General features: G+C 37.1%; 1 protein-coding gene across 5 annotated transcripts in view; it reads left to right on the forward strand.

The window, feature by feature from the left end:
- The window catches only part of shroom3 (shroom family member 3), a 91,510-nt gene that overhangs the window by 45,469 nt on the left and 23,343 nt on the right, over positions 1-22,698 (forward strand). For 4 of the 5 annotated variants that reach the window (XM_052104358.1, XM_052104359.1, XM_052104361.1 and 1 more), the window contains one exon: positions 4,446-4,544. In XM_052104358.1, the coding sequence (XP_051960318.1) occupies positions 4,446-4,544 (99 nt within the window). Of the gene's footprint in view, positions 1-4,445; positions 4,545-19,374; positions 19,557-22,698 lie in introns of those variants that run through there. The other variant, XM_052104360.1, reaches the window with a different exon arrangement.

Below are 22,698 nucleotides of genomic sequence, written 5' to 3' on the forward strand. Positions count from 1 at the left end.
ACATACAAATGTGAAGTTGGGTTCTCAGTTCTCACAAAAATAAAGACAAAATACAGAAATAGACTGAATGCTGCACCTGATATGCGTGTTGCAGTCTCCTCATGTACACCAAACTGGAATGTAATTCTAAAAAACAAGCAGGCCCATCTCTCTCATTAGCTGGGTAAACTGCCTTGATTTGGTGAAACAATGATTATAAGGACTGGTGCACTTAAACTTTACTCTTCTTCTACTAGACCAACATTAAAAAAATCAAATAAAAAGGCATGTTTTTGATAGCTCTGAAGGTTCATATTACTATTGTTCTAAATATTGTTTGCATACATATTTTTGTTTTGAGAGGAAAAAATGAGAGCCTGTCATACTGTGCACTTTATAAAATGTGTATATTACAGTGGGTGCATAAAAAGTTCTCAAAAAATATTTCAGTAAGAAACTTGTTTTTGATTTAACTTAATGTTCATATTATTCTGGTAGATGTGCAAATCATTGAATGTTATATGAAAGGCATGCATTGATTCTGTCTGGTTTTATTGATGATAGGAAGGATTTGCACTTTGTCTCATTAAGTATAAATTGTGTACACTGTAATGATGAGAATATGAAAACAATGAGATGCCCTGTCAACTCTTCCTTTCTCATTTCACCTCTGCATTTTACTTATTGTCAACAACAGGTTAATAAAAAAAATTGTGCTTTGTCAAATATCTGTATCTCTTTTAAATAGTTAACTGGAAGCTTAACTGACCTTAAAAATGGTCATACATATTTTGTTAATGCATAAATTCTCTTCGTGATATATGAACTATATGGGCCTAATGTTTATTGGGTCACAAGGATTTATCGACTTTAAAATGTGGGTCCCCAGAAAAAAAGTTTGGGAAACACTGATATACAGTATATACACGGATGAGCCAAAACATTATGACCTATGCCTAATATATTGTTGATCCGCCACGTGCTGCCAAAACAGTGCCGAGCGGCCGAGTCATGGACTCTATAAGACCCCTGAAGGTGTCCTGTTGTATCTGGCACAAAGGCATTAGCAGCAGATCGTTCAAGTCCTGTAAGTTGCAAGGTGGATCCGCCGTGGATCAGACTTGTTGGTCCAGCACATCCCATAGATGCTCAATCGGATTGAGATCTGGGGAATTTGGAATCCAGGGTAATGCCTTGAACTCTATTTTGTGAAGTGCACCAGTCCCTCCTGCAGCAAAGCACCCCCACAACATGATGCTGCCACCCCCATGATTCACGGTTGGGATGATGTTCTTCGGCTTGCAAGCCTCCCCATTTTCCTCCAAACATAACAATGGTTATTATGGACAAAAAGTTCAATTTTTGTTTCATCAGACCAGCAGAAAGTCCTCTAAAAAGTAAGATCTTTGTCCCCATGTGCACTTGCAAACTGTAGTCTGACTTATTTATGGTGGTTTTGGAGCAGTGGCTTCTTCCTTGCTGAGCAGCCTTTCGGGTTATGTCGATATAGGACTTGTTTTACTGTGGATATAGATATTTGCCTACCCGTTTCCTCCAGCATCTTTACAAGGTCCTTTGCTGTTGTTCTGGGATTGAATTGCATTTTTTGCACCAAACTATGTTCACCTCTAGGGAACAGAATGCGTCTCCTTCCTGAGCGGTATGATTGCTGTGTGGTCCCATGTTGTTTATACTTGCATACTATTGTTTGTACAGATGAACGTGGTACCTTCAGGTGTTGGGAAATTGCTCCCAAGGATGAACCAGACTTGTGGAGGTCCACAATTTTTGTTTCTGAGGTCTTGGCTAATTTCTTTAGATTGTCCCATGATGTCAAGCAAAGAAGCACTGAGTTTGAAGGTAGGCCTTAAAATACATCCACAGGTACACCTCCAATTGACTCCAATTATCCTGTAATTTTTCAAGCTGCTTAAAGGCACAGTTAACTTAATGTAAACTTCTGACCCACTGGAAAAGTGAATCAATCTGTCTGTAAACAATTGTTGGAAAAATGACTTATGTCATGCACAAAGTAGATTCCCTAAACGACTTGCCAAAACTATAGTTTGCTATATCTGTGGAGTGGTTAAAAAATTTGTTTTAATGACTTCAACCTAAGTGTATGTAAACTTCTGACTTCAACTGTAGCTGTTTTTTTGTCATCTATAAGCTCTTGTAGTTGCAGTATGTCTGGCAATAAAAAAAACAAATACCTTTGTCTTGACTTTAATACTGATTTCAACAAGTGTTCTCCAAAGATACCAGCCTGATAATGTCTAAAACTCCATTGAAGTGCAAATCTTTTAGTAATCAATTGCAGAACAACTATTCAGTGATCCGATTACTCAACTTGTACACAGTTCATTCTCAGTGGACAGCGTAATCATAAATAGGCTTTTGTAAGCTAATTTACAAGGAAGAATGAAAAGATTATTTCTTATGGTCAAGCCTTTGAGATAAAGCCTAGATCTTTCTCTTGATATACAAAGTGTTCATGTACATTCACATGTTTCTTAAAATTCCATTTACAAAATTCATGTTTGTAATTTTTGGGATGCAGGTTTTTTTTATGTCTGTGAGGTTGGTCTCATAAAACCCAAATTGTCTTTTGGGACTCCTAGCAAAGTTAGCCAAACGTCAACTATCTTAATGATGTTTTAAAATTTCTTGTATGCGTGTGATATCGTTGTGATATCTACACCTATAATTAAGTGTTAAATGAGAGTATTAAAGTCTGATACTTATCCAAACGTAACGAGTGCCCTATTGTTGCTCTGGTCACCTTCTCAGGTGAACACAACTTCTATGTATGAGCATCAATTTGGCAAAAATATATGCACTGACATACTAGCAATCTAGCTTTTGTGATTACTTAAATGTTGTTTGAAAACACTTTTATAATGTTTTATAATATACAGTATATTCTGATGAGTCAAAACTTTATGAACAGCTGCCTAATATGCTGTTGGTCCTCCATGTGCTGCCAAAATAGCACCTGCTGAGGCATGGACTCTACAAGACTTGTCAAAATGCATTTATTTCCTTCAAAGGAAAGAAAATTAAACACTATGTAAAAAATGCTTTATTACTTTTTCCAAACAAAGCCTTCGACAGTATAAAGATAGAAATGCTCTAAAATATTACTAATTCAAGTAGCATTAAATGTTTTCCAAAGTCTAAGTGGGAGTTTGACTAATTGAAAGAACTAGTCCCCACATAGGTTGCATATTTATTGTAATGGGCATTAAATCTTTTAATCCTCCACAATAGTTATCAGCCGGCAGACTGTGGCTATAGATTGGAATAGATTTGTGTTTTATACAATGAAGCATTTAGCAAATGCAAAATTGCCTAGCTGCATGGAGTGAAAAGAGAAACACAGTTTGTGATTGGTGTATGTTCCTGACACGCTCCAGTTACTGATTTGGACAATGTTATTATCAAAGCAGTGCCCAGGAGAAAACTGGCCTGTATGTTGATAGAAACTCCTGTGGATGTAAGGCACCCATGTGCCTCCTTTGTCAAATACATCCACAATAACATGAGATTTGAGTTGAGTCATCACACACAACCATGCACACAATACACTCATGTGAACGTGTAAAAAGAGAAAAAGAAAGTCCATCCTCCCAGTCATTGTTTCACTTTGTTTATTCCCCAAATTCCAAATAGACCATCAAAAGACAAACATACACACATGTTTGACAAAGTAACCTACATGAAACAGCTCTCCGCTGAGGTTAGTTGCACGCATTATGCCTGCAACTGTAATATACTCACTAAAAATATCTGATTTTACGTTGTCTCCTTCAGAGTGATAAAATCGATGTACAGCTCTCTGCGAAAAAATATACCGAAGGTATCATAAGAATTATCAACAGAATGTAGAGTAGGGGTCAACTAGTCAACCAAGAACTGACTAGTTGATTAGTGGGGTCGACTAATAACATTAATATATTTAGTGTTTGTGGATTTAATTAATTCTCAAATTTATTGAGAGACGCCACTTCTTAGAGATTGTTTTTGCATGATGATAACTTCCTGTGCTTAAAAGTGAATAATAGTCAGCAGCACTGTAAAACACTCTGCAAGAAGTTTAAGCATTAAAGACGAGAAACTTGTGCCGAACTTGTGCTGAACGTGCCGAATACTTTTCAAGACAATCACAGTCGTATGTTAAATCCTGTGCTGTTAGTAATGTTCCTGTATGTGAGAGTCTTTTGATGATTCTGTCTGACACTGCTTAAATTAATAGGTTTAAATTGCCAGATGTCGTGAGCTAGATATGTACCTGCAATATTATCTCTAGTCCTGCGCTTTGTGCACATTGTGCTTTGAACATTAGAGAATATTGTGAAAGTGCTCTTTAAAAAAATAAATAATTCTGGGCCCTTTAAGTGTAAGTGATTTTATTAAAGTATGAAACCCTAATTTAGACATCTGTCTGTGTGTGTGTGTATTTATAGGGAGTGTTGTCCAGGTCCTTGCTATTGTGAATCACATCCCCTCAGCCCTTCCAGAGAAAACAGATGCTGTGGAGGAGTGAAGCTACGCATCAAAAACAGGTATGTGTTTGTGTGGGTGTCTGAAAACTCACTAACTTGCTGTTTTCGCATGCTGCTTGCATCTGTATACATAAGGTCATTCATCTGAGCTGTTTCTCAGGAAACAGAACCTCATTTTTATTTTTTCCGTTCCACAGGAAACATGAAATTAATTTGTCTTTTACAGGAAGAGGAAATGCTGTGGTGGTTTCAGGTTTATGGTCCCCTGTTAGTCACATAAGAATGACTGTCAGTGCATCCCGTCTCTGCTATTGAGTTGTTTATGTATTTTTAAGGGGGGCTTTCTGAGGAAGAGAGAAAGATTATGCTGTTGTATGAGTCTTTCTCTCTCTGTCGGAGTGCATTCTGGGTGCAGTTTGGCCGTTGGAGATGTAGTGGGCCATAAATGTGTGTTAGCAGCATCAAGAATGAGCAATGCTATTGTTTTGTTCTTGAGTACTGTAGACAAAGAAATTGAGTTGGTAGAGAAAGGTTTAGGAATTCGTTGCCGGACAGCTCTTGCTTGTCCTGTAAACAATGAACTTCAAGGTGGCGTGCAAGGTGAAGATGAACAATTTGCCAGTGCTGCAGATTCAATCAATAACTTAGTCTAATGATGATGATGATAATTATACAATAACACTAATGCTGTCAAGGGTGAGGAAGAGCTTGGGTAACACTTTATAATAATGGTCCATCATTAATAGGTAATTATGCAGAAATTAATGCAGGACAAATGAGTTGTCCTACATTAACACTTTAGTTATTGCTATTAACTAATAAGGAAACACCATTAACTAATCAGTAAGTAATAGTGAACTGATGACTGAGGTAGTTCACTGTTAGGTAAACAAGAATGACTGAATTTGATTTGCCTCATTGAGAACTATTAACTAACTATGGCTAATTTGAAATAACTACTAATAACTAATAACTATAATAAATTACTAATCAGAACATTAAAGTGTGCCTAAAATGTGAATGATTAAGTTTTCATGAAATGCGCATTTAGAGAAACATGCGCCTCAAGTGCGTTCTTTATGGAAATTAATTTATGAATGTAATAGCTCTCTAAATCATGGCTACAGTGTCTGGTAGAGTATCATAGTCAGCTTACCTTACTGAAATGTAGGGATGTATGTGCCCAACCTGTGTATTCCTTGGGATATCTCTTCTGTTTATTACAAATTATTAACTTTGGCATGTTAGATATTGCTGGAGGTCTAATGAGTCAAGTGTAACCATATAAATATGAAGGAATTACTAATGATTTGGACCATTATTTTAAAGCGAGGGTCATGGTAACGCATTATTACAGGGGAGGCTGTGGCTCATAGCGGTAGAGCGTGTTGGCCACTAATCGCAGGGTTGGTGTTTCGATTCACGGCCCACATGACTCCACATGCCGAAGTGTCCTTGAAATGAACCCCAAGTTGCTCCCAATGGCAGGCTAGCGCCTTGCATGGCAGCTCTGCCATCATTGGTGTGTGAGTGTGTGAATGAGACACAGTGTAAAGCGCTTTGAATACTGCTATATAAGTGCAGACCATTTACCATTTATTAATGAATGAAAAAAACACTTGAATATACAAAAAAATAATTTGTTTTGTTTTTTAGTCACAGATACCTTACAAGAAGTGTTTAATTTTATGTGAAGTGCATTTAAAAAATAATTATTCTAAGTAACTTTATGGATCCAGTGAAAAAAAAAAAAAAAATGAGGAGTTTCATGTCCATCAAGCTTCTAATCCAATCAGGGTTCACCATATTCAATGCTCGTGCTGAAACTGAAATAAGAGCGAGTACGATTTTGCTCCGCCCTCCTGTGGCTCTTAACATAAGTTCTGTTCAGACCGAACACAGGCAAATGAGCAAACGTAAAATACATTTTATAAAAATTTTAAATGTTAGTAATACTGTGTATTTACTGAGTGGACTGTCTAGGGCGGAAGTACACAGATAGGTGGAATCTGCCTCATATCTGCACAGTGGTTTTCTTGTGGAGGTCAACGCACTTGTCCTTTAAACACATAAGTCTAATATTTGTCCTGATTTATTATTTTACTTTATGTTAAGGTATAAGACTTTTAAAAAAAATGCAGTAACCATGAGCACTAGCTGTTAAAGTATTATCCTGCTAAAGGTTTGCGAAAAGACTGTGTTTAGTTAAGTATGCAATTACGTTAAATTATTTCAATGATTCATAATTTAATGGTATAAGTTTTTTTTTTAATGTCTGTGAATGTTTCTGTTAAACTATCTGTTTGATTAAATGGAATGTAGAAACAAACACTTGAATATTCATTACTATCTGACAAGTAACACCTCGGTTAATATTAATGCTTTATAATGTGTTTTCACTTTAGAATAATGGTCCAGATAACCTTTAACTCCCAAGGAAGGAAAAGGTAAAATCTCATTAATTAATAATGCGTTACCATGACTTTAAAATAATGGTCCAAATCATTTGTAATTCCTTCATATTTATGTGGTAACGCTTGACTCATTACTTATGTGTAGTGGGCTAAAGCACATAAATGTTAATCAGAAGGTCGCTGGTTCGAGCCCCACAGCCACCACCATTGTGTCCTTGAGCAAGGCACTTAACTCCAGGGATTGTCCCTGTAATAAGTTCACTGTAAGTCGCTTTGGATAAAAGCATCTGGCAAAATACATAAATGTAAAATGTAAATGTATAAAAGACCTCCAGCAATATCTAACATGCCAAAGTTAATAATTTGTAATAAACAGAAGAGATATCCCAAGGAATACACAGGTTGGGCACATACATCCCTACATTTCAGTAAGGTAAGCTGACTATGATACTCTACCAGACACTGTAGCCATGATTTAGCGAGCTATTACATTCATAATTTAATTTCCATAAAGAACGCACTTGAGGCGCATGTTTCTCTGAATGCGCATTTCATGATCTTGTTCACAATAAAAACTTAATCATTCACATTTTAGGAACGCGTTAATGTTCTGATTAGTAATTTATTAGTAGTTATTTCAAATTAGCCATAGTTAGTTAATAGTTCTCAATGAGGCAAATCAAATTCAGTAATTCTTGGTTATCTAACAGTGAACTACATCAGTCATCAGTTCACTATTACTTACTGATTAGTTAATGGTGTTTCCTTATTAGTTAATAGCAATAACTAAAGTGTTAATGTAGGACAACTCATTTGTCCTGCAATAATTCCTGCATAATTACTTATTAATGATGGACCATTATTATAAAGTGTTAGTGAGCTTGTGGACACACTGACAAGTTTCATGATGCAAAATCCCTTTCAGAAAGTGTGAGTAAGGTCGACATCTCTGTGATGAACTTGGATCAGGTTGTATTTAAAGCACCATTAAAGAGGAAGAAAAATGAAAAGAGTTCTGTTACAAAACAAGCCAGAACAACATGGGGAAAAAATATGATGTAGAGGATGTGGGCAGGGAGAGTGAATTCTCTGTTTCTAGTGCTTGTTGTCAGAGTGGAGGGAAATGTTGTAATTATGGTGCTGTTGAGATCAAGCAGTTTCTAAAATTGACCAAAACTTTTGTAGGAGTACTGGTTGTTGAATATTTTCCAGACCTTAAGAGGAAGAAGCGAATTCACTAAACAGTTGTTACACTTTTGTGCATGGTATTTCAGCACAAACACATGCCTCTTATTGACTTCATCTCTCATTGACTGCATCTGCTTAAAGAGTATTTAAATAAAGTTTTTGTCATTCCTTTCCAAGCAAGCATGCATCCTTAATATTCAAATTGGGTTTATTTTAGATTGCACTCCATTCACAAAAAATGCTTGCTGCAATTCACATATCCATATTATCGCCAAATAAAAGCATGAGATAAAAATTATTTTTATTTTAAAAAGATGTTTATGTACATTTTCAAGCAATCATATCAGCAGAAATTCATCAATTAATGATGCAAAGATTGAGAAGAGTGTTATAACATGGCATATATCCAGATGTATGTAGTCAAGTGCACCTTAGGCTTGTTAAAGAGATGATTTAGGTGTCTGGATCACAGTAGTGCTGTGATTCTGTACAGTCCCAGCAGAGTGTGTTAGATCACGGTGGTCTGCTGCATCCTCTGCTATATAGCGCTCCGAATTGGCCTGCTAGATCAGAACTGCACATGCAAACTGCATTAAGCAGCGATTTTGTGGGTGTGTTTGCACCGTTGCTTGAGCTGCATTATTTCTTTAGTGAATCGGGCGCTAAACCAGCGCAGACAGTGCATGCAAAAAACCTGGCTTTTACTGGGCATGCAAAAAAGCCTGGCTTTTACTGGGCACAATACACTCCCCTAGTGAATTCCCACTAGATGTCTTTAATAGACTAGACAGGTTGTATTGTTTTAAGCACCATCGCAATATCCAGTTGGTTTCTTAAATCATAGTTATTCAAGTCAAGTCAAATAGGGCTTTTCGTCATCTTAAAACTGCACATTTTAACGATATATTTTAATTATTTTGGGGAAAATTAAGAAATGAAAAGTCTCTGCAAATATGGTAGGATTATTGTAAAGCAGAAACTAAACAATTATGCCATCAATTTCACAACTTGATCTCTAAATGTTTTAAAAAATGTATATTTTGAAAGTTCAAAAATTGGCACAGTCAATTATTTTGAAAGACCAGTTTAAATCTGCTTTATCTAGGCACAGGTGGCGCTGTTAAGGTCGGGATTTTTGAGTATAGATCAAATGGAGGTACCTTCCAAATTCTTATGGGATTCAAACTCGTGAACTCCAGAGGTGGTAGTCAGCATCTTTACTTGCTGAGCTACCCGGGCCCCCTATAGCAGATATTATTAATAAAAACGGGGACTCATTGTGTGGGCATTTTTTGCCCCCATATTTTGAATTTCTGTGTCATTTTTGCTCTCGAGTCCCCATTAATTTCCAACACTATTGGCATTGTATCTTTCTATGGTATTTAAAAAGTTTGTTTTAGACATATAGTAGCAAGTAAACAAGATATCCACACATATTTGTCAAACTATATTGTGTTAATGTTTGACACAGTTAAAACATTGCCTACCTTAAAACCAAGTGAAGTTTGATTAGTGGTTAAATGTGTTCAGACGGTTTCCTCATACCTGAATCTCCTGAATCTCGCATCTGGCGCCTTACCAGAATAAAATTAAATATGCAGAAAATCACCGTATTACAGTTCATGTACAGGGCTGAGAGTCTTGGAGAAGCTAGAGATGAGAGGACAGTTTATGAGAGCTGCTGTGCCCTGCGGGCTTCTGTTGTGTAGGACACCGCACATTTCAGTTTAGAAACAGATTTAACCCTTTATAACTTTCTTCTTCCCAAAAATATTATGTATTTTTTTTTACTTTGTAATCGTGGTGGAAAATAATTGTAGCGAAGTTGAATAATCAACTCAAGTAAAAAGTACTATTATTTATTTTCTCGAGTACTGAAATGAGAGATTTGTAATTAGTTACTTTCCACCTCTGCTGTGTTGTGACTATAAATAGCTCTCGAAGGTATTGGCCACTAGACTGGGAAGAATTTTGGGTGAGGAAATCCATTCTGATCAGTCATACTGCATGCCTTGTAGGTCAGTTTTTATAATTTATATAATTAGAGACCCACTTGATGCCTCTGGTATGCTGGGATGCTTTATACTTTAGCGATAGAACCGCTTCTGAGACAAGTCATCTAAGGGGTATCAATACCAATTCGTGAAAAATCCTTTGCTCTGCTTATGCGGATGATGTTATGATAGTCAACAAACAAGCTGATGTAGATACATTAATAAAGACTTTGAAGGAATTTCCTTGGGAGGTGGGAAGGTAAACTCCCAGATGGGTCAGTCTGGGTAAAAGATGGTTTTAAATATTTGGGTTTGTTTTTAGGAGATAAGATAATTGCTCATAAATCGAAAAAAGGAACAGTTGAAAAGCTGAAAAGGCAGTTGTATAAATGGAAATGACTTGTGCAATCATTATAATTCTGGAGATACACACTAGTTCATTAATAACTTAGTGCCGTCCTTGTGGCATTGACTGGCTGGAAATGATCCACCACCAAAATTGCTTACAAAAATTCAGTCATTGCGGTTACATTTCTTATGGGGTAAATTGCATTGGGTATCACATAATGTATTGTTTTTCCAAGAGGAGGAAGACAAGGGCTTGTGCATTTACAAACTATGACTGCAGCCTTCTGTGTACAGTATAAACGGCGATTTCTCACTGTCCCAGAGGATTAAAGATGGAAACCAGTTGGGTGATTCTCGCGAAATTAGACATATGAGGTGTCATGAAACATTTTGATGATAAAAGTAAATGCTATCAAAATAAGAAGGATACAGTTATAAACATCTCTTCATGTACTATTTTGCACATGATTTCAAATGACATCATAAATACCAATTTTGTTGTTTTTTCCACATTTAAGGGGAAATTTTTCATTACCACAACGTGTCCATGACTGGATTTGTGTTCTTTGAGATGGAAATATTTATAATTAAAAAATATTAAAAATAAAAAGTTTCAGTGCATGTTATACTATAAACATTTACAGTAAAGAAACATGTGGTATTTGTTGATTATTGGTAAATGTAGTGACAATAATAAGGAATATAAATGTGTCCAAGACCAATTTTCTCATCCTCCGCAACAATTTTCAATCATTGTTTAAGTCCTCAAGGAACTAACATTTTCAAGAAATTTTGTTGGAAGGGACATAATTGACTGTGACACTCAAGATGGCTACCAGGTAAGCAGTTCTTATTTTTTCTCTCCAAATAAAAGTTAAAATTTTGTTTGTCATAGTACCTACACAACTTTTTAGTTCTCATTACTGAAATATGAGTTTGTGAAGTTTTAAAAAATGTTGCTGTTTTAATTTTTTGATTACTATATACCCCATCCATCCATCCATCCGTCTAAATATAAAAAGAGAGGGAAAGTTTAGCTAACCCTCATTTAGCTTCCACAGTTAGCAAGAATGTTTAAGGTCGCTCATCCTCCGCAACACCATTATCATTCACCGCAACAATTGAAGGCCTGTTGCGGTGGAGATACTCAATGTTTCGGTAATGAGAAACAGACTTATGAAGGAGGGACATGCACTATAACTCTTGCTCATTTCAATATAACTTGATATTTGCCTTAAACACTTGAACAAATTGCATAAACCTTGCAGAAATGTCACCTCCTCTGCTAGACATTTCTGCATTTTACCTGACATATGGGCAAAACATAAAAAACGCTCATGAATGAGTTACAGTTGGGGGAAAATGTGATTGGTACAAAGTAGAGATGCACCGATTGCAATTTTCTTGGCCGATTTCGATTTCCGATTTTTTGCAAGTGTGACCTGCCAATACCGATTTTTCCCGATTTTCTTTCCAAGAACTATTATTGACCATATATACAAACAAAATCTACCTTGCTTCAATGCTAAATTTTATTTTCATAATAAAATAAATTATTAAACATTACAATTTCCCCCAAACTGCACTAAGTTACAGGATCTTCTCTCACTTAAACAACTCTCAAAATAAAGTGCTCTGTGACTAGAAAGAGGTAGAAATAACTGCAACTGCAATCTGCATTATACAACAGATGTCATTTTCCACTATTATTATAAATGGACATTTTTCTCTTTATTACTCGTCTAACAAAACAATTCCAAAGATCTGAAAAACTGAAGTGTCCAATACGCTCAACTTACGTTATATGTACAAATATCAGTTGTAAAACTGAGCACTGCTTCAGGAATGGCTTGCATACCTGTCAACAATCCCGTTTTTCCCGGGAGTCTCCCGTTTTGTTATTTCTCCCAAAAAAAACTCCCGTAATTTGTATGGCCCAAACCACGTTATATGAATAATCACATCAATATATTATTCCAAGGTGGTCCAGTTGCCATGACCACAATCTGGCAACCAACAACCCATTTGCACTGTTGATATCCGCGCAGGCAGTAGACGCAGGATGTTAAATCAAGCATCACTGGTAGATGGGAGGAGAAGAATCAGCTGGTGCTCCGGTGAAAAAACTAAATATACATGTAAATTTAACAACAGCTGGATGGAAGAATTGAATTTCATATCCCGAAGCCATATCGACAATGCCCACGCCTTTTGTAATGTGTGTCGTACTGATTTTAATATCGGACACGGTGGGGAAAATTACGTTAAATCACAACGGCACAATTTGTATGTATTTAGCCTGCCTCTGCCATCCAGCACCCCCCTTCCCCTCTCCCGGATTTGTGTACCCAAATGTTGACAGATAACAGGCTGCGTGTGTGACATGACACGAGATTAAACAACTCGGGCAACGCGATGTCGGAAAGTACCTCATACTCTGTATCGAGGAAATTTATCAGATTTCTGAACCCTTTGTCCTCAACTATGGAGAACAGCTGGTCATCCAGGGCCATGAATTCCATAATTTTCCTTGTAATTGCTTTGGTCTTTTCGCTGCTCATTCCAAGGAATGATAGGAGAGGCTGCTGACTTGTGACTGGCTCTGAGCTCTGGCTAGCTTTAGCCGCTTTCACTTTTTAGCTTCTTTTTTAAAATGGGCATTTTCAGCTGGGTGATGGTGTTATAAGTGTCTAATTAGGTTTGTTGTTCCGAAAGTTATTGTGGTGGTTTACGTTGGCCTTACAATTATTACACATTTCGAACTTTATATATACTTCACTCACACAGTGAAGATCTCCCACGCCAATGACATGTTTACATGCGGCTGTGACGTTATTGCCTGCGCCGCTGGCAACAAAACAGACCGGCTTGGAATCGGTAAGACGTGAGGCTGACCGGCCGGTTACCGGTCCGGGCCGAGCATGCGGAAAATCGGCTAATTCCGGTCCCTGGCCGGTCGATTGGTGCATCTCTAGTACAAAGCAGTCGTTCCAGTTGTTTGTTTTAGTTGTTTGACCAACTCATAAATCGAGTTGCTGCTATTCAAGTTCTTCACATGAAATTATTCTCAGAAAAAGGTTGTGTGTTTGAATGTCAGGACCAAAGTGTTTTAGCTAAACTAAAATCTTTTTACAAGAGCACATGATGCTGTTACATTTAAATGTTTCTCAGGACCACATGATAATATGTTACACTGAAAAAGTTCTCATGAACACATGATTATATGTTATACTAGAATGATAATATTTATACTAATGGTTGTAGATTTGTTAGTACTACAGTGTAGGCTACATGACATGATTCTTTATGAGCATAACATTGTAACTTATATACACAACACTTGTTAACACAAGGCATGGTACTGTGATGATTACGATAAATGAGAAAATGAAACTGTTCGTGAAATAAATATTATTTAAAAAATTGTGTGTTTTAAATATGTAAAATAGGGTTAGGCATATATATATTATTATTTATTTGATAGGGACAAGTGGGAACAATCAACATGCACCACACTACAACATTTATAGCCAAGGCTAATTTGCAATGTCCGTCCCCAGATGGGTTTTCCACATCAAACCCCTTTGTCAACAGTTAATGTGTGAGCTAAATCTCATTTCCGAAACATTGATTCTCATTACCGAAATGGCATTTTCATTACCGCAACATGTATCTTTTTTACAAATTAAGTAATAATTAGATAATCATATTTTGTTTTAAAATGTATATACATATTACACAACACTACTTATTTAAGGTCTGCTACATAACAAATGTGTATGTTATCTTTTAGTAAAACAATTAAATAAAAGAAATTGTAAATCATCACGTATGTTTCGGTAATGAGAGAAAATAAGGAAATTACAAAAAATAATAAATATGAAAAAGTAATCTCTCCAGAGTTTTACATAGCTTTGAGCACGAGTAATAAGAGTCTACTTTAACATTAGCCAAAAATACACATTTTTAACCATATATTTAATGTAATGTCATGTTGCGGTAATGATAATTTTTTATGGCCTTCATCTAAAATTGTAAATAATTATATAGGAAATATTTTTTTAAATCTTGTAAAAATAATGGTTATAGTAAGTTCAGACCTTAATCTTATATGTGCAAAAAGAAAATTGGCTTTAAGGGCATTTTAAAAATTCTGATGCTGGACACCTTCTAAATCTGGATTTCGTGAGAATCACCCAGTTGCCAGAGCTGATGGATAGATAGGCTTTGACAAATGATTATTTTTGTTAGACTCCAAAAGAATCAATACATACAGAATGCCGGTCTTTTTAAAGTGTGGAGTTGTTTTCATGTCAAAAGGACAAAAATTACAGATTCTTTGTACTGGTTAATAGAAAAACCACTGATGTATGGTGCACGTTTGGAAGTTGCAAGTCGTAGTTGTCTTAGGAGTCAGATCTGTTTGAGTTATTGCACAACTACTACAGAACTTCAGTCTGTTGTGTCAAGAGATGAAACAATCAAGCACAAAAAAATCAAGCTCACTCCTAATGATAAAGGTTTGTTTCCTGATCTGATTCTTTCTCCCTATCTGAATGAACAAACAGACATTTTTCTGGAGTCAGAAAGTTTAATGGATATGGATTTGTATGAGGTTAGCAGTAAAATGTTGTATAAGGAGTTTTTAAATTGAACAACAGTGTTAACTATTAAGCCACCATTAACTAAAAGAGCTGGAGACTTACAGTGGAGAGTTTGACATAATTAGGTTTTGAACCCTGTATTTTTAACAAGAATGTCCTTTTTTGTATTTAAATGGAGAATCTTTTACAAGGCAACTATCTAGTAATGTTTAAGCAACCACCAGAACACCTTAGCAAGTTGATCAGGCAGAAGATGTGTCCACCATAGCATTGAGGTTGAGATTTCTGCACTAGCTAGCACAACATTTTCTTTAGGAAATGTACAAAACTAGGTAGTATAATGTACTGTAATTTTATATACATAAACGCATAAGAAAGGTGATTAATTTAGAATCTTGAAGTTTCATGAAAAGGTAGCATTGTTCCGACAGATGGCGTGCTAATCAACCCAGAGACACACAGACAGAGATAGTGTGCAATATAATTCCCGCTGCTCTCATGTAAACACACAGATACTGACTGAGATAAGAATTTTGTGCATGTTAAGTTGCCTTACTCAACCCCCTTCCCAATGACTTATGGTCCACACATCTGTAGGGTCCAAATATATAGTCATAGAATTCGTAATGCTGCATAAGACCTTGAAGAAATGTGCAAGATTGTGTGTTAAGATGCTCTGTCCTGCAGATATTGGTCAACTCAGTGTTCTCTGAAAAATGGGATTGAGTTTTCACAGAAACTGATTGAGTTGACCGATTTGATTTGTCTACATTTGCTTGCGTAAACATGATCAATCTACAAATAAAACCAAGACAAGAGTTTAACCTTTTGGGTTAGGCCCACCTAACAGTTTTGAGCATTTTTGAATACACGTTATCATACCCATGCATTTAGGTATGCATGGAATGATTATAGAAAGTCAGCCTAAGTGTCTTGGGACACAGATTCAAAACGAAGTGCAAATACACACGTCCCCCAGCATCAGACGTTCCCATTCAGATCTTTAGTAACCCTCCTGTCTCTCTATCTCTCTCCTGCTAATCTGTTTCTCTATAATTCTGAAATTGTTTCCAAGAAGAAGCTTTTTTTAGGATGTTAATCATGTCTAGTTCATTTGCATTTTTCCATCATCAATGTTTTCTTCACATTCCTGAATTGTGAACATTCCAGAGTTATTCGCACACTCAAAGGTAGGATTTCCCATAATCCCATGGTGTCACATTAATAACATTCCTGTTTCCCCCTCGAAATATTCAGTCCAAACCAAGTGAGTTTGATATAAAAATACAACTAAAAGCCATTCATAGGTTAATTCCCCTGGCAAGTGTACAGGCCAAAATAAACTTTGAGTTTTCTCATGCCAGTACATATGTGTAATGCAAATAACTAGAGCTGTCTGAAAAAAATATTTCAGCGATGCGTCGCATACTCAAACGATTCTGAATTGATTCTCAAAAGAATCAGAATCGATTCTGTGTTCAGTTTAAATCACAGATGTAGAAACAAAGACGCAAGTTAAGTGCACAAACACGACTGTTTGCAGACCAGCTGTATCAAACACTTGACCATTTTTGTGTTAAATGAAACCACGATCCTGAACTTCTTTCACAAACCCATGCACATAGAAACAGGAGAGTTTATTTGTGATAAGAAGCCAACAAACAACATTGAAGACGAGCTTGCACCCATAATTGCACTGATTTGCACAGAACAGGGGGAAACGCAGAAGAAAATAATGATGAGGCAGCGGTTCGGGAGATGTTGGTGATTTCATATAACTATTTTTTTCTCCCCCGATGCCTTTCCCTACTCTTGCGCTCTATCCATTTCATTGGCTTCACTCGTTTATCAGGACAGTGTGCACACCTGATCATAAAGGTTTTATCTTCTACTCGCAGAGCAAACGGATAGATCAGTGCATAAAGGAAGCTTGATACATTTCTGAAGCATAACTGCGCTATTTTAAACGCTTTACTATCACCTCTGCAGGTGAGGAGAAGCTGACAGTTACACTCTCATAGACGCTCTCATCCTGGACAAGCAACTTCCATTTGTGCTTAAAAATGAATAGCATGGCATAGATTAATTTGAAATAATAATTGAATACTATTAAATGATTTACAATGCTTAAACAAAAATAATATAATCAGTTGAAGTAATAGTATTCAGTGTGTTTTGTTGGAGTACCAATATTTTTTTTTTGTGCTTTTTAAGATATTTTTTTTATAAGGTTCAAAGGAAAGAAACTGAAAAACTGAGATACTCTTTTAAACTTTATAACCATTTATTTAATCTTGTGGATGTTCCATGTTTTGATCACAGCTCGTACTGAATGTAAAAGGCCAGTTTATGTAATGTGACTAATTCTGATTTTTAAAACAGCTGTTAAATAAAAACCTGAAATGGAAAAAATAGAGAGTAAAAAATACATTTTGAAGAAACTGAAAAAGAAAGATATCGAAGGACAAGATGCATCGTGAATAATCAAATCATTACCCTTTGAATCATAATCAAATCGAAGCCAGTGAATTACACTTTCAATACAGTACGCATGGACTTATCCACATGCAACCAAGCTTTTCTAGACAAACGAACACATCTGTGTGCTTTCTCAGAGCATGCGCCTGAAGTTTACATAGTTAATTCAGTGACAAAACAGTCTTAGTCAAAGTATATTCTAGCCTACACTGTGGCTCTTTCTGCTATCAAAACTATGCTGTTTGAGCATCCCAACTAGCTCAACATAGCAAACTTGTCTCAAACAATGGCATGAATTTGGGGTGGGACAATCTGTTGTGCAATTACGTTTGGTGGCACTAGAGGTGCAGGAATGTCACAGTTTAGCTTTAGGTTATACATATTGCCAGATGCTAACAATTGCAACACAAGAAGTACATGACAAAGTGATCTGTGATATCGAGATGCAATTTTATGTCTCAGTAATTCCATAATATCTTACTAAATATGCAAAAGTATGTACATTCCCATCACCAGCAAGGTACATACTTCTGACTATATCTAACCATTTTTCAACAATAACCTCTCTGTGATTGTTAAAATTCCAGACAGATAGCATTTAGCCTCCTCTCCATTCTCCTCTCCACCCCAGCCATACAGACAACCCCCGTCCAAAATCTTATCCAATTCTCCAATTTCAGTTTCCTCTTAGATCAAACAGATTAGTGTAGTTGACAATCCCTGAGTTCCCAAGGATCAGATAAGGTTTCTGCAGTGTGGCACACCCTTCGCAGTCTGGCCCAGCCAGGGAGGCGACGAAAAGGCACAAGAGAGACTGTTTTGGGTAGGGTTTTTTTGTGGGTCAGACCCTTTGGATTCCCTCGGGTCAGGTTACCATGAGAGTGTGGCGAGAAGGGAATATCCAGGGGGTCTCCTGGGAGATGGGTGGAATGATGTGAAGCCACGGAAATCCGCAGTTATTGTACCCGAGCTGAATGAGGTGACACCACTCTGATGTATTTGTGAAATAAATCTCCTTGGCTTTCAACTGATCTCTGATTTTCTGATTTGCACACAAGCAATATGTCACCACATCACTCAAGTCCATCTGCCTTATTTTAAAGACAGGTGTGGACACCTGTCCTATTACACCTGCCTCGATCTCCTTCAGGCCCGGAGATGGCTGTCACCAGCACATGAAAGCTACTTTCTGACATGCCCTGACGATGGAGCTTTTGCCTTCCTGTTCCCATAACGGCCTCTGGGAATGGACTGGCTTGTAGACTTGTCTGTGATCATGTGATAAGTATGATTATGATGACGAAGAGGGAGAAAAAGACGTGAAAAGAGAAACATGTATACAAAGGCCAGTCTTTGTTTGGTGTTATGAACGCATGCTATCATGTGTTAACATTTGCTCCCAGCTGTCAACGGGTAAACGACCCTAAATGAGGCATTGCGTTAAATCACTATTTATTTGCATTTTCCTTTCCAGCTTTGACATTTTATTTTTGCAGTTCTCTTTTAATTATCATGTTGTCCATAATTACCTCTTTCTTCCATCCACATTTCTTTTCTCTCTTCCTCTCACTTCTCTTGGACCCATTTTCCAACTCTTCACTTCCTCACCGATTATCTTACGAAGGAAACTATTCTTTGTCTTTATCTTCCACTCCCCTTCACCCTTCCCTCCTCCCTTTGGCTATCTCCATTTCTGAAATGTTTTTGTTATGAGTGCCCAGTACTGGGCTGGCGAGGGCAGGATGTTTATTCAAGGCCTTATCGTGTAATTTTAATGACATTTTAATTGCATGTTTCAACGGTCTTTGCATCTTCGAGCCGTACCCCTCCAACCCTTCCCGCCACCTCTTATTTGACTCTTGAGTTTATCGGGAGACGGTGAGACACCATGGAGCTGCTCGGGGCCTTTTACCGCAAAAAGTTTCGGAGGAAGCAGAAATCAAGTCTTGGAAGATCTGACGGGGCGCTGTGCAAGACACCCTCAGAGACCAGCGTCAACGGTCTGGCCACTGGACTAATCTCTAAAGTGCTGAGGCTTACTGTCAGGTAACAGTTGCTGGGTGTTCAGTAAGAGAAGATTTTTCACTAGGTATCAAGGGAACAAGGGTTTGATGAGAATGTTGCAGACTTCGTCAAGTCAGGTAATGCTTGCACTGTTTTTTAAGATGAGAGATGCTGGTTTGAGCCCCATGAACTGACCCTTGTTCCTTGAGCAAGGCACTTCACCCCAGGTTTTACAAGACTGTCCTTGTAATAAGCATACTTTATGCTGCTCTGGATAAAAGTTAGACTAATATGAAATCCTTACATTTTTGCATTTGGTGTAATAAGTTTGATATTTTGTTCTGAGTTTCCTGCTCTTCCTCTCTGCATGGCCCTAAATATACTTTCTTTCTGATTTCAAAAGGAGTGTTTACATGTGGCTTTATAGTTTTTAAATTGCTACATTGTATGAAAAATCTTCATCCTGATGATCAGGTATTTGTCTTCCCTTGTTTAATCATCTGTGGCAGGAAACCACAATCTGAACCATGATTAATGGGTTCAGCAAACTATTCCAGAAATGCAGCCTAATTATCCCCCCTAAATTAAATTGCTGCTTACGTGTTTTTGTGGATCTAGATAAGTTGTTCTAGATCAGTGTTTCCTGATTACCCTCTCAGAATAAATTACAGTAGGTCAGACCATCATAAGGAGGTCACAATAACTTTCTGCAGTCTGCATTGTGCTTTGAAATACTGTTGTGAGTTAAAGGGATAGTTACCCAAAAAAATTAAATTCTAGCACCATTTTCTTGTAGGAGTCAGAAAAATGTGGGAGCTATGACAAATATTGTCCAACTCTAGCCTATTGAGAAGGAATGGCCCTTTGGAAGAGGGTGTGTAAAACAATAAGAGAGTTGCTTCCATAGCAACATTTCATGAAAGCCAGATGTTTTGCGGATGCAATGTCTGAGTTGTATCTATATAGCAGGGTCAAAGTTCAGGGGAGGGGTTGTTATATCCTTTGTAAAAGCTAAGGCTGTCCTTTGACCTAAGAAATGTGATCAGCCTGAGTACAGTTCCTCGAACAAAGACTTACCATTATTGTAAGATGTACTATCCAGCCCTCATCCATGACCTTTTCCACATGCATAACAAACACTTTTTTCACTCCTTGCACATAACTTTGGCAAGTAACTTGACCTGCAAGTAACCTGCCCTCCTGTTTGTAGTACATACGTTAAAGAAACAAAATCCTCCAGCTTAATGAGGAAAGTGATCGAAGTTATAATTGTTTATCTGATGGACAATAAAATTGGTGAAAAGATTCCATAGACTTGGATTAAAATGTTTGAGCTTGGCTCTATCTAGGGACCTGAATTTCATACAGACTTGGGGGTAGGCTCTTTTGATTTGGGTCAGTATAAACCACCTAGCAACATGCTAACACCACTCAGAGTACTTTGGCAACAGCATAGCTGTTATAATACTAGGCCACTATCCAAAACACCCTAAAATTGTGGTGACAAGTTGTACACAGGCAAGCACCACTAATATTTTCTGTCAGAAAATGTTCACATTTAGTTATATTGTGGTGATTCAAATTCTACAAGTTGTCTTCCAGAGTTAAAAAAAAAAAAAGTACAGTTGAAGGGTTAGGAACGTTTACATACAGTTAGGTTGAAGTCATTAAAACTCAGTTTTTTAACTACTCCACAGATTTCATATGAGCAAACTATAGTTTTGGCAATTTGTTTAGGACATCTACTTTGTGCATGACACAAGTAATTTTCACTTTTAATTGACTATATCACAATTCCAGTGGGTCAGAAGTTTACATACACTAAGATAACTGTGCCTTTAAGCAGCTTGGAAAAGTCCAGAAAATTATATCAAGCCTTTAGATAATTAGCTTCTGATAGGAGGTGTACTGAATTGGAGATGTACCTGTGGATGTATTTTAAGGCCTACCTTCAAACACAGTGACTCTTTGCTTGACATCATGGGAAAATCAAAAGAAATCAGCCAAAAAATATTGTGGACCTCCACAAGCCTGGTTCATCTTTGGGAGAAATTTCCAAACACCTGAAGGTACCACGTTCATCTGTAAAATAATAGTACGCAAGTATAAACACCATGGGAAAATGCAGCCATCATACCACTCAGGAAGGAGATGCATTCTGTCGCCTAGAGATAAATGTAGTTTGGTACAAAAAGTGCAAATCAATCCCAGAACAACAGCAAAGGACCTTGTAAAGATGCTGGAGGAAACAAGTAGACAAGTATCTATATCCACAGTAAAACAAGTCCTACTCTATATCGACATAACCTGAAAGACTGCTCAGCAAGGAAGATGCCACTGCTCCAAAACCACCATTAAAAAGCCAGACTACAGTTTGCAAGTGCACATGGGACAAAGTTCTTACTTTTTGGAAAAATGTCCTCTGGTCTAATGAAACAAATATTGAACAGTTTGGCCATAATGAACATCGTTATGTTTGGAGGAAAATGGGCAGGCTTGCAAGCCGAAGAACACAATGACAACCGTGAAGCATGGGGGTGGCAGCATCATGTTGTGGGGTGCTTTGCTGCAGGAGATTCTGGTGCACTTCACAAAATATATGGCATCATGAGGAAGTATCTATTATATCCAGTATATCCATTATGTGGATATATTGAAGCAACATCTCAAGACATCAGCAAGGAAGTTGAAGCTTGGAGGATATGGGTCTTCCAAATGGACAATGACCCCAAGCATACCTCCAAAGTTGTGGCAAAATGGCTTAAGGACAACAAAGTCAAGGTATCTCAAAGCCCCTCAATCCGATAGAAAATTTGTGGGCAGAAATGAAAAAGCATGTGTGAGCAAGGAGGCCTACAAACCTGACTCCGTTACACCAGTTCAGTCTGGAGAAATGGGCCAAAATTCCAGCAACTTATTGTGAGAAGCTTGTGGAAGGCTACCCAAAACATTTGACCCAAGTGAATCAATTTAAAGGCAATGCTACCAAATACTAAGAAGTGTATGTAAACTTCTGACCCACTGTGAATGTGATGAAAACAATAAAAGCTAAAAAAAAAAAAAATTCTCTCTACTATTATTCTGACATTTCACATCCTTAAAATAAATTAGTGATCCTAACTGACCTAAGACATGGAATGTTTTCTACGATTAAATGTCAGTAATTGTGAAAAACTAGGTTAAA

This window comes from Xyrauchen texanus, chromosome 34 (genome assembly GCF_025860055.1).
Source record: "Xyrauchen texanus isolate HMW12.3.18 chromosome 34, RBS_HiC_50CHRs, whole genome shotgun sequence".
In the NCBI taxonomy this organism is placed as follows: Eukaryota; Metazoa; Chordata; class Actinopteri; order Cypriniformes; family Catostomidae; genus Xyrauchen; species Xyrauchen texanus.